The following is a 16,956-nucleotide window of genomic DNA, read 5'->3' as shown; positions in this document are numbered from 1 at the left end:
TCCACTGCTTCCAACTTTCCTGCATGACCAACATTCATGCTGCCATGTTGCCTTCTGTCACAGCGGTGGGGGATGTGACAGTCAACGCTTAATATACATTACAAAGTGTCCTTCTGGAGAGGGGTTTAGGCGCAATTCCTCTGACCAGTGAGCTGTATGATTATTGTTCTGTGTAGCAGAATAGCACAAAAACAGAACTTTCACAAATACAATTTAAGAGTGCAATACGCATTTGTTTGCATACTGTGTAATAAATCCATTCTGGATAAAAGAGCGTTTTATTGTATCAGGTTTGTGGAAATGCAGCTACTGTGGACTCATGAGAGGTTAAAGGAACATTTTTTTTAATGCTGGTGCGTCAAAAAAGGAACTTAACTCTTTGTTTGTACAGGGGTTGATTCTAGGTTTTCAAGCTAGTTAATTAAACATAATTACATTCACCTAGTGTCTTGTATTTGAATCAGTCCCTAATCACAGGCCTGGACTGAAAACAGGCAGCTCTGATCCTCAGAACAAAGACAGCGACCTTCTGCAGAGGATAAGAGCAGCAGCAGCTAATATTTTTCATGTCCACGTGTTTTACACACCTGCAGCATTTTACATAATCTACATCTATTTCAGATTAATTCATGCATTATGAAATACTCTTTTAAGGCTTGTGTGATTTTGTTTGATTGCATTACAGAATTTGAAGTGTCTCTCTTAGTTTGTATGGGACCTTCAAAGTACTGCCTTTATGCAAACTAAGAATTAAAATGATCATGCTGACAGAGTGTACCCAGTTGGAGATTATGCACTGTTTTTCAAGAGACTCTTAGATGCTGTTGTGTGTGTAGTGTTAAGTGTTCAGCATTAAAAGACAGCGGGTTAAATGAGCAAAATAAACAGAAATACGACATAAGTAGAGGTGAATGTACAAATAGTTTTTTTATGGGCTCTTTTCTCACAAACAGAGTTTTACATCTTTCCAATCTTCTTCTCACTGAAACCAAAAACCTAATAAATTACTGATTCAACAAAATATCTGTGGATTCGTCCGGCTTTAATGTATCAACTTTGATCATCTTTGTGGAAGGAGTCCTTAAATAAATAAGAGATGCACACTGAATGGCTGAGTAAGCCCTCCCTTTAATGGTAAACTGAGTTAACGTAATGTCGAGCAAATGTCAAAAGCTATCTGCTGTCATCTCGGTTTGTAATTCAAGGACTGAGCTTGAGCTTTCAAATTACTGTGCATTAGGGAATGGAATAAAAGCTAACCTCACCTCTCAGGCATATCATTTCCAAGAAACTAAGACTGCAAATGCATTTGATGCGCGAGCGGTTTCAGGAACCATGAGAGGCCGCTCAGGTGTAAAGTAAAGGTGAAAGATCCCCCACTGCATCCTTCAAGAATTTAAGCTTTTCAAAGTTTTTCTTTTTTTTGCGTCTTCTCTAATGATGATTAATCCATTTTTCTGTGATAGGATTAATTTGAACAGCTGCTTCTCTGACGAACTGTGGAGGGATTTTTGCTGGGCTAAGACTGTGATGCTTCACAGAGCTGCTGTGCTGGATTTGAGTTGAATGCAGTACGATACAGCTCAGTGATGCAGGGCTGGACAGTTGATTGTGCTTGAATTTAACCAAATATCATCTGATTTTATGAAGATATTTTTAATTATTTATTAAGATTTAACACAGAGCTAAAGACAAGCAGTATTTACCTGCTACTGCTAATGATATAACATCTAAAATAACAGCTGATTTGAATTCCCAGTCAGGGTACACAAACAGTCGCTTAGTGCCTGAAATATATATACAGAATTTCAGCTTGTAACATACATTGAATTGGGCTCCTCTGTCTGACTTTTTACATCGACTGATCAGTATCACACAACAAAAAGCTGTCCAAATTCTCAGTAATGAGATATTTATTTACACCACATGGTTTAAAATGATACAGTCTGTGGTTCCTGTGTTTATTATCATAAATCGGTATCAAAGGTAACGGTTGTATGGTTTATTTTCAACCTAAAGCCTCTTTTGCTGCCATGTGAGCAAGATAGAGAGAGAGAGAGAGAGAGAGGGACAGCAGCAGCAGTTGTTAAAGCTTATGTAGACATTAAAGCTTATGTACTCACACAATTCATGTGTACCTTACTACAAACGCTACCTTTTACTGAGTTCCATTACTGTACTGATAGCTAGCAGGATAGTGAACAGTAAACAATAAATGGACTGTGTTTATAAAGCGCTCTCTCGTCTTCTGACCACTCAAAGTGCTTTCACATTACACGTCACATTTACCTTTTCACGCCACACTCATACACTGACAGCAGACGCTTTTATGTAAGGAGCCCATCAGTAATACCTATCCAATTGAAACTGCTGGTACAGCCACCAGGGTTTGGAAATAAATGTATTGCCCATTTTACTTCAGCATGAGGACAGCACGACTTGGGATCAGATTCTCAACCTTTCCAATTGACAGACCATCAACTCCACCACTGAGCCACAGCCACCCCAGCAATGGAAGTCATAGGAAGATGGTTAAAAGCTTTTTTCCCCCTCCCTGGAACATCCCAAAACCTGTCTGTGTCTAATAAATCAATGCGACTCATGGTACAGATTTTAAGGTAGCTTTATTTTCCACAGCATCTAACTAATAATATAGTGTAGCTACGGAACATATAGAGGCGTATTATACAAATTCTTTAACACACTGATTGTCAATATGTGTAACAGGCCCATACAAGTAATCTACGCAGACATATAGTCTTACTGAGAGAGGCTCAAACTACCAAATGTAGATTTGCTGCAACAAGTGAACTGAACAGAAAAATACAGTTTTTAGGATTCACAGTTTCCATTTTTTTTGACCATTGAGAAAAACAAGCATGTCCACATGGTTGGGTGTCAGTCAGAAGTAAAACCAGGTTACAAGCAGTCCAGCGTCAGGATGGAAACACCGCTCAGAAGGCCCTGATGTTGCTGATATGCAGAGATATGGCAGCTTTCCAAAGATGAGGCTATGTCTCGTAAAAAGTTCTCAACATCTGTGTCCAGGAGAAGGGCCATCATGGAGACCTGTGCAACCTCCGCCAAGTGCCACATCTGCACCAGTTTATTCACATTGAAACATACTTTAAATGACACCAACCTGATTGTTGAATTTAATATGAGTCCTTTCATTGTTTATCGCTACCAATTAATAAAACGTTTTTTTTTGTTTTTTTTAATGTTTACTAGCATATATTCAAAGTTTAGAACTCTGGTATTGTAACAACTCCAAACCACGTATTTTTATCCATGGTAGAAATATGTGGGAAAAATATTTTGTTCAGTACGGGTACTTTTGTTTAAATTCATCCATCAGTACAGCCAACTACCTCGCTTTTTAAATATATTTTTAATGAAAAATTCATGTCTGTGGAGGATACACCCCTAGTTTGAGTGTCATGCCCATTAAAGCTGTAACAAGTTGTCACTTGTGCATGTAGTATGTCCTTACTCTACCTCTTAGGTGGCCGAGTAGGCTGTAATTATACTTAAAGGTAGAATGAGTCATACTGACAGAAAGGTAAGATGGCTAAGTTGCCGAAGAGGAAGTGAGGTAGTGTAGTGAAAAGGACTGGAGTCTTCAGCAGAAGGTCGATAAGGTGCAAAGATGAGGCAAAGCAACACGACAGTTCACCAAGGGGACTTGGATTTATGTTTCATGTACGACCAAAAGTCAAAGTTATACTTTGCTCTCAGTTTCTATTTCTGAGATCTAGACGTAATCAAACAGTTCTGATGACTAAACCAAACCAGATTGTGAATCTAACCAAGAGTTATCACCTGTTAGTCATTTAATGACACAAGTTTGGTACCATTACACCTGTTGCTGCAGATGTTGCTGCTGACGTGTTGATAATATTAAATGACTGTTCACCTTCTTGCCTCCTGATTGGTGCACTTAGCCCTGTCTGAAGCATTCTAATACCTATAACAACTAACAGTTGTCTGTGAAGGTTCTCAGTCATCCAGGTCATGGTAATCCAAAGCTTGATCCATAAGGCAACTGGACTGGTAGACATTCTTGAAGACGTTTCACCTCTCCTCCGAAAGGCTTCTTCAGTTCTGACCAGACTGGGGAAGAGCTCAAAGATATAAGCCACTAACAGTCCTGGGTATGTCCAGGAGCCACAAAGGGTCCTAAGTGTGGTCATTAGTCTAGTTTCTGTTAGTCATTCTGTACCTCCTGACAATCGTTAACCTAAGGAGGTACAGAATGACTAACAGAAACTAGACTAATGACCCTTTGTGGCTCCTGGACACACCCACGACTGTCAGTGACTTATATCTCCAGCTCTTCCCCAGTCTGGTCAGAACTGAAGAACCCTTTCGGAGGAGAGGTGAAACGTCGTCAAGAATGTCTTCCAGTCCAGTTGCCTTATGGATCAAGCTTTGGAACATCTAAAAGTGACCCTTTTGAGGCTCGGATCACATCAAGAGCAGCCCACAGTCACAGCCATAAAGCCATTTCTTTATAATAATTAATCTTAGAATTTTCCTAGTTTTAACGCTCAATTTGAGTTCAGAGTTTGCTTCATGAGTTAACTTGCGCTCGTGGACTGGAGTATTCCAAGCAGCTGATGTTCATGTAGTTCACATGCACTGTATTATTTACACCATGTTGTTGTTGAGAGAAGCAGTTAGAGAAAGAAGCATCAGTATCCCAAACATCCAAGAAGGAGTTAACCCTTTGTGTGCCGCCTGTAGCGCATTTTTTTCCCCCTTCAATCTTAATATTGGTGGGGACACTTCAGCCATCGTTTGAGATTGGTAGGAACACGTCCATACGGTCCATACACAATTCTACGCCTGGCTGAAAATCAGACTCACAAGAAAAGGAGACCAAAATAATCTTTGTCACTTCCACAGAGCGTGGAACGTTTCTCCCTGAACCTTTTCTGAACTCTCTCTTTTCCACAACACCCAAACCAAATCAAGTCATCTCTGCCTTCTCAGATGATTTTCCCTCTCAAGTGCCAAATTTTGAACACAGCTTTCATCTCATTTGCATTATTACGACTGTTGGTGCCAGCCGACACCTACCAGTACAACTGTTATGTTTTCTTTTTTTTTTGTCATGTAAATGTAAATCCCACAAGACAGGAGATTCACTCATCTTCTGCCAATGCTAACTTCAAACTACTCTCCGAGGTGTTTCAGCACAACAGTTTGACAAGTGTTGGTATCCTGTGGCTACGCCGCAGCATCAACAACAGACTCTACATTCACCATGGGGCAGAGTGCTTAAGAACTGCACCAGGATGGATTCTAATGTAAGAATCCATCCAGCTCAAATCAAAGAGTGGGGCTGCAACAAAGAAGAGCTTTTTATCTCTCCATGGAGGCGCTCTAGATTCACCCTCCATGCTCAAATTTACATCTTCTTTTCTATAAAGTCACATGAATCTCTTTGTAATACTGAAAATTAACATCAAACACAAATCTTCTACCTGAAAAAGCCAAACACTGGAAGTTGACTTTCAAAGAGCTTAATTAGTACACGCCAAATAACTCCATGCCTAAGACAGAAGACTGGAAATGCTCTACTCTTTTCTTATAGTATAATCTATCCGAATAAATCAAGCTCCTTAAGCAGCAGCACCAAGTTACACACATCTGCTCATGAAATGTAATAAAAGGCGTACAATAAGCTTGTGCTGGCGGGTAATAAATGCAGAGGGAGCTACAGAGGAAAGGTGTTTCATATTAAGCATCACCTTCACTGCATCGGCACTTTTTCCCAGAGGGAGATAGCCGAGGTTCTTTTTCTGCCATGAAGCACTTTTTCAATTGTCTGTTTAAAACTTTGATCAAACATGTAAAAATACTTTCCGGGGTGCATGTTTTGAGACTCATTACAGTACCGAGCAACTTAAGACATTCTCTAAAAATAAAAATAAAATCCCAGTTGGGCATTCTTCACCACCCAAAGGCTGATATTACTTCAGTGAAACAGGAAAAGTCATAAATAAATAAAGTCCCTGGGTACATGCTGAGCTCTTTTTGAAACCCAACATTTAATCTTTTTATTTCACTGTTATCTTCGTTGGTTAATTTACGTCATCTCAACCAAATTAGTGACATTCTGAATCGCAATGGTGGCATGATTCATCATTGATAAGAGCCAACCAGATGCATCACTGTCATAGTTAATGATCAGATTAGAATCATAGATACAGTAAGTTATGTCATAGATGCATGGGGGTACTTCTGCTCAGGGGGTTCTACTCATCTTGTCTGTCTGGGACTCTTACAGGAACTGCAAGCTTATTTGTGGACAAGGAAGCACTATATTAACATGAGAGGTAAGAAAAACTGTAGACAAAGTGGAATTAAATCCTTTAAGACTAGAAGAAAAGACTAGAAATATTGTTTTTCTCCCAATAAAGTTTAAGCCTGGCCCATGATAAAAGATTTTGAGATCTTGAGAGATTTTGAAAATGTAAGAGACCACACCTGACAACCTTTTAGTGTCAGTTTAACACAGCAGACCACACATAAACATACTATATGTTTTATAAATATCTCGGTGTCATGCTTGACAATAAAGTAAACTGTAAAAAGAACACAGAGGTTGTATTCAAAAAGGCTCAGGCAAGACTCTTCTTCCTGAGGAAACTATGATCGTTCGACATTAGCAGGAACCTACTTTATGTTTTTTATCAGGGGATCCTGGCTAGTGTCCTCTTCTATGCTGTGCTTTGCTTGGGGGGCAGCATTTGTCTTGATGACAGAAAAATAATGAATAAGCTGATCAGAAAGGCTGGTTCTGTAATTGGGATTACTCTTGAGGTTACCTTGGAGAAGAGAACTAGGACTAGATTGAAAACTGTTCTGATCTTCGAAGGCAATCCTCTGCACAATGTTTTTAATAGACTGAGAAGCTCCTTCAGTGAGCCACTGGTGATGCCGCAGTGCTCCACAGAATGTCTTAGAAGGTCCTTTGTTCCTTCAGCAGTCAGATTTTTGAATGAACATTTGTAGTTATGGATCTGACCTATAGCTGTTAATAAGGCCTTAAATGGTGTGACTGTGTTATTTGTTTATTTGTCGTGTTTTTGTGACTGTACTGTCTTATTGTTTGTTGATTCTGTGAACAGACCCTTGTTGCATATGAATTTCCCCCACAGGGGATCAATAAAGTTCTCTAATCATAATCTAATTCCAATCACCAACAACCAGAGTCAAGACTCTCAAAACCTTGCAAAATCTTTCGTGATCAAATGTGACATTAACATCATAAACATGGTAGAGGACGGGATAGCTGTCAAGCTAAATGTTGCTTCTTAGCTACCTGGTATACTCACTGCGGTAGCAATTACTGTTCAATTCTCCTCCTTATACATTCAATTGTTCAATCTCAATTGTCTATCATTTGGGTAGGTTTATAAGTAAGACTGCATTGTTTGTGCTGTCTTATTCAGTCAGCTTGAGTCCCAATTAACTCTTGTTCTGTTCCACATAACAATCCACAGAGTGTGTGCTCAGCTGTCTTTGGGCTTCACCCCACTCTACAGGATCTCTGATTGTAAATATTGAAGACGTTTAGATTTATGATTTCAAGTCGGTGCAGCCCTGATCGTCTTCTGAGCAAATTGGAGAAGTAAACATACCCCACACCGCAGGAAAATCTGACAAAATCATCTTTACAACCATCAGAAAAATTGGGTATTTGCTGACTTCTGTCGTAAGTGGGAACGTGGGCCTATAATTGGCCCAATTATCTTGTAGTGTGTACCCCGGTTTATGGATGAATGGCGATAAATAGCCTGTGATTCAAGATCATTCATCTTTTACACCGTGCATACCTTCTTTCTCTCTCCACATTTGAGCTCACTATTTCTGAGTCTGCCTCATTCTCTGTGCCTCTACCATAATGTCCATACTTACATGGAGTTAGCTTCTTCATGTAGCTAGATGAAAACACAAAGTTGGGCCAAAGTCAAAGCAGATCTCAAACGTGATTATACCTGCTTCAATCAATCAATCAATCAATCAATCAATCAATCAATCAATCAATCAATCAATCAATCAATCAATCTTTATTTGTATAGCGCCAAATCACAACAAATGTTATCTAAAGACAATTTTACAAACATAGCAGGTCTAGACTGTACTCTATGTTAAATTATTAACAAAGATCCAACATCAAGACAGGATAAGACTCAGTATTATTTCATCTTAATCCACCATAAGCATTGCACCTGGCAGTATTTAGCTAGCTACAGCAGCGTGGAAACACGTCCTTTTAACAGGCAGAAACCTCGAGCAGAGCCAGACTCATGTAAGACAGCCATCTGCCTCGACTGAACCAAAGATACATTCCCTAGAAAAGTCCCCTCATCTCAACCAAGGCTGCAAGAATTGAAGTCAATGCGGAAGTACTAAAAACTGCAGTTCATCGAGTGTCCACTTGAGGCTGGCTCCAGAAGTACCGGAAACCACATACACACCAATTCAAAAAAGCTGATCTTTACAGCAGAAATACACATGTTTACAGCCTGGTACAAAATACGAGTGTAGTCTGCATAGCTTATTTCTCAATTGGCACACACTGTACGGGGGGGGGGGGGGGGATTTTTTTATAACAAATTCAATTTCGAAGATATTAAGATTAACAGTTTTCCATTATAAGAGGCACAGCCGACTTGATTGACAGGCGGGAACACTGTAGCTGTTGGCGAGTAGGCTCAAAGCCCGCCTCTTTACGTCACACTAAGTTTGGTTGACTTCAGCATATCCAATATGGCTCCCGCCGACGATTGGCTTCAAAACCGGGCTTCAGAAACAGATGGGTGACGTCACGGAGACTACGTCCATTATTTATACAGTCTATGGTCTTGACATTTATTTTAAAAGAACAAAGCCTTCATATATTAAAGTATGTAGAATGAAAGCTTTTCCTTGCTAAGTATTTTGAACTACAATTACAATTTAGCTGAATTGGCAGTGACAGGAAAGAGCACAAATACTAATATAAAGCCTGAGAGGCAAAAATGAGCTTAATTATTTTCATTAAATGCTTCATAATTTTCAGTTTACAGGTCAGCTAAAACCTATTACCTTTTCTTCTTGCCACAACTCCCCCGATCATTTAATCTCCTCCCTCCTCTGTGCACAGACGCATGCACACACTGTTTTTATGCTGAGTATGTACATTTTATGTATGCTGCACTTGTAGAGGAGGATTGTAGCATTAACCCTCCCCCAGCCCCTTGGGTGTTATCCACCCACAATTATATAAGTGGAGGCCATGTTAACATGCAGCAGTATGAGATTAGTTAATGATTTTACGATAAACAAACATGATGAATAATACCTGCAATGCTTTTGATTCTTATTGATTAATCTCACAAAAGAAACTGAGATTAGAAGTTTGGTGCAGCAATAGCTGAAACAAAAATATACAGCCCCACGCCTTACATCAGAATCAACCTAGCTACCTAAACCACATACAATCACAACCTTCAAACACAAGTGTCTGAGCGCATTGGGAGAGTAAGACAAGAGCGGCATGTACAAGTTTTCACCGTGGATACTAACACTTGTTCGAGTGGATCTTTTGAGATTTTTAAAGAAAAATGCTGTATGCCGGTTGGGAAGCAAGCTACCAGAGTGTGCAGCGACCGTGTGTAGGAGTGCGTCTGTGTGCATTTGTGTCCAGCTCAGACTCGCACTGATCTCAGATTTCTTTTTTATCCGTTACTCTCCTTCAATCTTTCTTTCTTTTTCCTCTCGTCTATGTACATGTTCCCAGTAGATTAAAAAAAAAAGTCTGAACATTCACGAATTTGTACACCCCCTCATGTCTTACTGTGCACTTTACAAGCAGTCACCTCACATCTCAAATTCCCAGTGAGTTCTGAGTCTGAAACCAAAGTTCACGAAGGATGGGATTTCTTTGATTCTGTCTGTGCTCTTCAAACTGAAGCTGAGTTTCATTGTTGCTGCATACCTTTGCGAGGTTCTTTGTGAGGTTGGTTTTTAGATATTTTTTTCTGCTAAGTGTCTATGAATCAAGGAAAACAAAAAGTACAAGTCTACCACACTAAATCAGGGCCTGTATCAGCAAATCAAGTAGCCTACCACCATATCTACTGCTCGAATGTGCTCACCTCAAGATTTTTGGTGGGAGACTGTGTAACTAGGCAACCCATCTTATAATAACATGCAGATTTAATTCTGGTGGTTCTGACATTTGTAAAGGATTATGTTGGCATGTTTAAATATTTGAGTTCTTCCAAATAAGCTATTGAGTTTCTTGCAGAAAACCTGCAAGCTCTGCAGTGTCGTAGCGCTAGAAGGACTATGTTTACCTGCACAAGCTAGTGGAAGGTTGTTTTGTTTTTTTGTGCATGGCTTTTATAGATTCATCCAGCAAAGGCCTTTTCTGTGCAGTGCTGCTTTTGGACCCAAAGTGTGCTACTTACTCCTCCAACCCACACATTCATCGCTCACACAACAGCAGCTGCAGTATTTCGATAGGTTACGGAGGTAGAGGCGACCCCGAACGGTTCAATATAAGACCTGAACGGAGCATTAGTAAATATCTGCTGCAGCACATTGTTGTTGCAGCATCTCTGTGAGCTTACTGTCAAAGCAGTGACTCGCTGCTCTTTATAAAGAAAGATGACATACACAGCAGGATAAAATAGGTCAAATCCATATGGAGGGAATGTGTGTTCGCAAGGCTGAAAAAAACAGTAACAGCGAGGATGTGAAATGTTAGACCAGCACAATACAGCACAGCAACATACAATACCTCTCCTGTGATATTTTCTATATCAGTACTCCAGATCACCTAATTGGTCGGCTAGGAATGAGTGACAGCAGGTTGTTTATCTCTCCATTTTCCAGTAAGGACGTCTGAGAATTGATTGCCAGGTTGAGGTGATTATTGATCTGGATATTGAGATGAAGGCCCACTGATCCCTGAGTCGTAAATCATTCATTACATTGATACTTAGTTTCAGTTATTCTCTCTTCCTTGTCTACACTGCATGGCCTTCATGTCAGCACTGCATATAGACAAACTTCAGCTGAAGAGTCTGTCTTGAATAAACGCTGTGCATCCATCAATGAGCATTAAGCATAAAAGAGCACATTAAAGCACTGCTGGATGCTTCCAAGCACATAAAATCCTTTTAATTAAGCTCCTGAATTAAAGATGACTGAGAGGCTCTGTGCTGTTTCTTTGTTTAAGAACAAAGGCTATGCAAACAAGTAACCTTGGATGATCACCTTGGGAAATGACCAGTCATGTGGCAGCTATAGTTACACAGACATTTAGCGAAAAACTTACTGCAGTCCTGGAGAGTGTAAGGGACAAAAACAAGGGCTGGAGAGACAGACTGAAGAAAAGAGACAGGATATAGGGGGACAGTAAAAGAATATGCCTGCAGTATACAGTACATCCCACCAGATCTGGGCAAATAAAACCCCACTGTTAACAACCCACCACAAGACTGCAACAGACTGGAACCAAGCTGTTTGTGGGCTACTGAACCTGCAGGAAATGAGTGTGCCGAGCTGCTAGTATGGCATACTATGACTCTGTTCATATGCAGATAAAAGAACGAAGTCCAGGCGAATCTCTAATCTGAGAATGATTGGCATGGTCAAAAAAATAAGTTAATCCTACACAGCATTCATTAGTAGAGATAAACATCCCAGATTTGTTAAAACCAAACGCAGTCCATTTTATGTGAGAATTAAATCCTATTTTAGCGATAATATTAAATGCGATGCTTCGTCTTAAAAACAGAAAGGACAGTATGTATCACTGTGCACCAGCTCACTCTCCCTGCCTTGCCCAACACACGTTCAGGTAGGTGTATAGGTAAGCGCTATCCACCAATATAATAATGTACACAACTTTGTGCACATATGATTTGTTTAACGTTAATTATGTTTGGTCAAAACAACAGAAAAGGCACTCGTGTCTAATTCAGGGTTCCTCTCAAGTGGCAACCTCTAGTCTCAAACTATGAAGCCCATGCGGAAGTGTTATAAACTGCAGCACACCAGGAATCCGCTTGAGGCTGGCTGCAGAAACACTGGAAACCACATAGACATGATTGGGAAAAATCCGATCTTTGCAGCATTAATAAACATGTTTACAGCCTGGTTCAAAAAATGGCTTGGCTCTAAGTAGCTAATCTCTCTATCGGCACACACTGTACGGGGGGTGAATTTTTTTCTAACACGACGGTTCAGAAGATATAAAGATTAAGATTTTTTCCCAAATAAGGACATGACTGACTTGACTCCCGGACGGGAACACATAGCTGTTGGCTAGGAGGCTCAGACCCCGCCCCTTTACATCACACTATGCCTGGTTGACTTCCACATTTCCAATATGGCTGCCACCGACGATTTGCTTCAAAACAGCGCTCAGGAACAGATGGGTGAGGTCACGGATACTACATCTATATTTTCTACAGTCTATGGTTCCTCTGTGTTTGTGCAGCACAGGGTGTTCTCTCTATCCATCAACAACTTTCACATGCTAAAGCTGAAGTGTTGTAGTTATTCAGACAACAATGTTGTTAGCTGCACTAGCACACTTGCTCTTACTTAACGCATCACATTAACTGAGTAGGTTTTAACATTTGCAAGCTAATTAGCTTGCGAATGCGGATGTTATAGCTAAGTTAAATTATTAATGTAGCTTCACAGTATCTGAGAGTTTTTGTCAGGTGGCTGTTTCCAGTAACATGTTTGGTTCTATTTTAAAACACAGACAGGTTGAACAAGAGATGTAGTTTACATTAGGGAAGGCAAAAACAATTCCCAATATTATGATATAATAAGAACATAATATAAATCCTAATGTTACTAATGATATAAATAATACCAGTTATGTCACTTTGACAATAAACATATTACTGCAGTGACAAGACACCAGGCTGACTGGCTCAGAAAAACACTGTTTTAGTTCACAGATAATAAGGACAGAGTAGACCCGAAATCAAGCTACTGACAATTTTAAATATTGAATAGATTTTTGCAGTCCCTGCCAACACTGTTTCGTCTCATCTCTTTCCTGATTTGGTCCTGTAGATAATATGTAACTAGGCTACTGTTCTCAAATGTAAAAAGTTATCCTGCTCTGCTGTATCCTGTTACCAGTGAGATCCTGCTTTTTCCAGAGCAAGCAGTGAGAAGAACAGATTTTACAAATGCCACTGGAGAAAAATAAACGATATTGCTCACCTGTGTTATATAAAGGTCTATTTAATTAGATTTTTTGTGCTAGTTATGTGACTCCAGTAACACTATTTTATTTGAATTTTGTACATTGTGCAAATGTGACAGTTGTTTTCTAATAAACTTCAGATTTTGTGTTTTACTATCTCAACTTCGGCTACATTTTGAACACACATGAAGATGACTTTTAGTTCTAACCATATTATATCAAATCGTCATCAAACCTCAGTTTAACGCGACAATATCTCAAGAAACCAATATTGTATTGGGGACCTATTCAGTTCCCCCAGGTCGAGTCTAACCCCCACCCCTGGAGTAACCCAGGGATTACTGCATTGAAAACTTTGCAACATTACCGTCATATTGAAATCTGCTCTCCCTTAATCAATGTAAATGTAGAGTTCCATTTCACCGGTTGGTCATGAGGGACTGTTGAGTCAACTTAATTCAGTGGGAGGAGAATTTTAATATGTTTTCCATGAGGAAGGTGTGAGGTCTCGGATGGAGAAACAGGGTAATATATGAGAGCCATGAGGGAGCGAGGCGTGGGGACACATGGGAATAATCGGAGCGAGTAATACTCAACAGTGAGCACAGCAGGACCTCCCCTTCAGAAAACCACGAAAGCAAACACCCACGTTATGCCACCAGCTGTGTCACACAAATGTAGAAATAGCTTTTATCTACCAGACAAAATGCAAAGAGTAATTAGCATTAATTAAATATAACAAAGATATCCACATATTTCAGATTGAATAGTTTTTAACTAATTAACAGCAATGTCTACATTTACATTTACATCACTGCTTTAAATGGATCCTCTTCACATATCATAAAGTCTGCAGTGTATGACTTTAATTTGATTCAATTCAGGGGAATCCCATCAATTAGAGGCATTATCATAGGCCCATTTATTATTAACAGTTATCAATCACTAAAACTACCACAGTATGATTTTAATGAAAAAACTCACACATGTACACAAATGTGTCTGTAACTGACACGTCTGTCTCCTGGTGATGGTGATATTGATTGCTGCAGTTGTATTAATGATATTGAGTATTACATCCTGGAATCAATATCATATCTACATTGATGTACTGTTACACCAATACTAATGAAATGCAGGAAATGCACCAGGTTCCAACAATGAAACAAAGTACAAACCAACATGTCAGAACTAAATCCATAAACAATGAATGTTGATCTCTGTACACATGTACACATTAATCCTTGCAAATGTAGCCGTGAATCTGTGATCCTGGACCAGAGCGGACCAGTGTAGTCAGATTTGGCTTTAGAAAGCTAACAGATAGAGCACCATGTGGAGGGAAACACTGAGCTGGCTCCGGCTGCCATACTGGAAACACCTGAAGCTGGGAAGGAAGTGCAGTGATGGACAATCAGTGAATGAATGACTTAACACGCTCCTCCTTGCACAGAGAATACCATCCTTCCCCTTCTATATAAACACTAAGCAACAGTGCAAACACACAGCTGAACGTGAAAGACTGTTTGGTGCTGATAATGAGCAGCTGAGCTAAAACCACTGGTTCTGATTCATCAGTACTCCCCAGAACACAGCAGGGGCACTAACCAAGCTACCTAGTCTCATGCTGGGGTTCAGCCTCTCCTGCGGTGTTCACTTTCTCTGATGATGACTGATATTTAAGTGGCCCTGAGCTATAAAGTGCGTTTCCCAAGGTCAAAAGCATGCCATGCAGTTTGCTTTGCTGGCATGCAAAGCTAGATGTAAACCAATCAGTGTGGTGAAAACATAGGAAAGCATTAAGGTGACCTGATCCACAGATACGCAGGAGATATCAGCTGATGATTGATGTTCCATTCATTAAATCTTAGTAAATATTTATGGTAGAGAAAGAGATATCACCATACACAGCCATGCCTGACATAATGCTATTGCCTGTCCGTGTAAATGGAAATCGGCTATGTAAGAAGCGACCGTGCACGCAAGGATGCTTATATATACTGTGATGGAGCTTGTACCTGAACGCACGTAGAAAAGAGGGGAAGCCGGAGGTGAGTGCATCTCTGTAGGCTAATTACTGTTGGAGCTGTTCAGAGAAAAGCGCGCTCCAAATGAGCCTCCTTCAGAAAATCGCACAGAAGGATCTTTAAGTCATATTTTGGCGACATGTTTACACATAGCCTACTGCATTTTGTCCACAAGCATCCTCTCTGCAGATATTTTTTTTTCCTCGTGCACCCCCAGGCTTACCTTGCAGCCGAACATGAGAGACAGGGTCCGGTTGCTGCAGATGACCTTACACTGGCACATGACCGGCGAGAGACACTTTAAATTCCTGATAGGCAGAGACATCAGTCCAAAGCCTCACTCCCAGCAGGCGGACAGCACAGACCCACAGCTCGTCGGTCCGCCGCCACACACTCACAGCCACGGTACAGCTGGTCGGAGAGCCACGGAGAGCCGATGGGAGGAAAGGAGGGGGGGTCAGTGATGCCGGTTAACAGACGGGCTGCCCGGATGAAATGTAACCGCAGCGGCACTCTGCTCCAATAAACGCGCTGTTGTGCAAGTTTGCGTCTTGCATGTTTGTCACGTTTACAGCTTCCGTCTGTCGTTTTCCAAAGACATGCTGTCCTAAGGTTTAAACACTGGCAGCACCATTCATGATTTGCACTAGTCTCTCTCTCACTCTCTCTCTTTCTCTCTCTCTTCCTCCCTCTCCCTCTCTAATGTGATTGACCGTAAAGTTTGTACTTAGCGCGCAGCTGGAATCATTAGAAAGCAGCGAGGAGACTGAATGGGGCGCAGCGGCGTAATAATGTTGCCCAGTGGTAGAATGAAATTTATATTGGTAGCTATTATAAAGTTAGGCGCACACATATCCACACACATTCACCTCAAGGCAGTGTAATCTGAGAAATATCAAATGGCCTCACATCAGAGAACCTGCTCCCCCAACCAACACCACCACCACCACCACCACGTTACAATGTGATTACAGCGCCACCTGTCGGATACATAGACACAATGCTGGAGAAGCTGTCCAAGGTGCTGAAATGTTCTAAATCAGAGGTCAGCACCTGATAATGCTGAAGCCATATACAGTTGTGCTCATATGTTTACATACCCTGGCAGAATTTGTGATATTTTTGGCCATTTTTCAGAGAATATGAAAGGTAAGAGAAAAACTATGTTTTCACACATGGTTAGTGGTTGGATGAAGCAGAATTTTTATCAAACAACTGTGTTTACTCTTTTTATATCATAAAGACAACAGAAACTGCCCAAGAAACCATAAGTTCTGCCAGGGTATGTAAACTTGAGCACAACTGTAACTCCAGCAGGACTCTGAGGTCCTCTAATCAGGGTTTGCTGGCTGTCCCTCGCACCAGATTAAAAAACTAAGGGTGACTGTGCTTTCAAGGTTGTTTCTCCACAACTGTGGAACAGTCTTCCTCCAGAACTGAGAGCTGTGGACACTGTGGTCATTTTTAAAAAGCGGTTGAAACCCCATTTATTTAGACATGCATTTGATTGACCTGTCCATTTTTATGTCTGTTGTGTTTATGTATTTTTTCTACTTTGATGTAATTCTTGCTATGTCTTGCTTGTTGCTTTTTATTCTGTTATTGTGAAGCACTTTGTGACGCCTGTTCTAGGAAGGTGCTATATAAATAAACTTTATTATTATTATTATTATTATTATTATTATTATTATT

At 40.4% G+C, this 16,956-nt stretch overlaps 1 protein-coding gene across 1 annotated transcript in view; it reads right to left on the bottom strand.

Annotated features, from left to right (window-relative positions):
- LOC117812181 (disks large homolog 4) overlaps positions 1 to 15,914 on the bottom strand; it is a 60,321-nt gene extending 44,407 nt beyond the window's left edge. The window contains exon 1 of the mRNA XM_034682805.1: positions 15,488 to 15,914. Within this exon, the coding sequence (XP_034538696.1) occupies positions 15,488 to 15,589 (102 nt within the window). The 5' untranslated portion in view covers positions 15,590 to 15,914. The remainder of the gene's footprint in view (positions 1 to 15,487) is intronic.
- Positions 15,915 to 16,956: the final 1,042 nt, after the last annotated feature.

This window comes from Notolabrus celidotus, chromosome 5, assembly GCF_009762535.1.
Source record: "Notolabrus celidotus isolate fNotCel1 chromosome 5, fNotCel1.pri, whole genome shotgun sequence".
Lineage (NCBI taxonomy): Eukaryota > Metazoa > Chordata > Actinopteri > Labriformes > Labridae > Notolabrus > Notolabrus celidotus.
The sequence above is the reverse complement of the archived record's forward strand: the minus strand, read 5'-3'. Positions and strand labels throughout refer to the sequence as shown.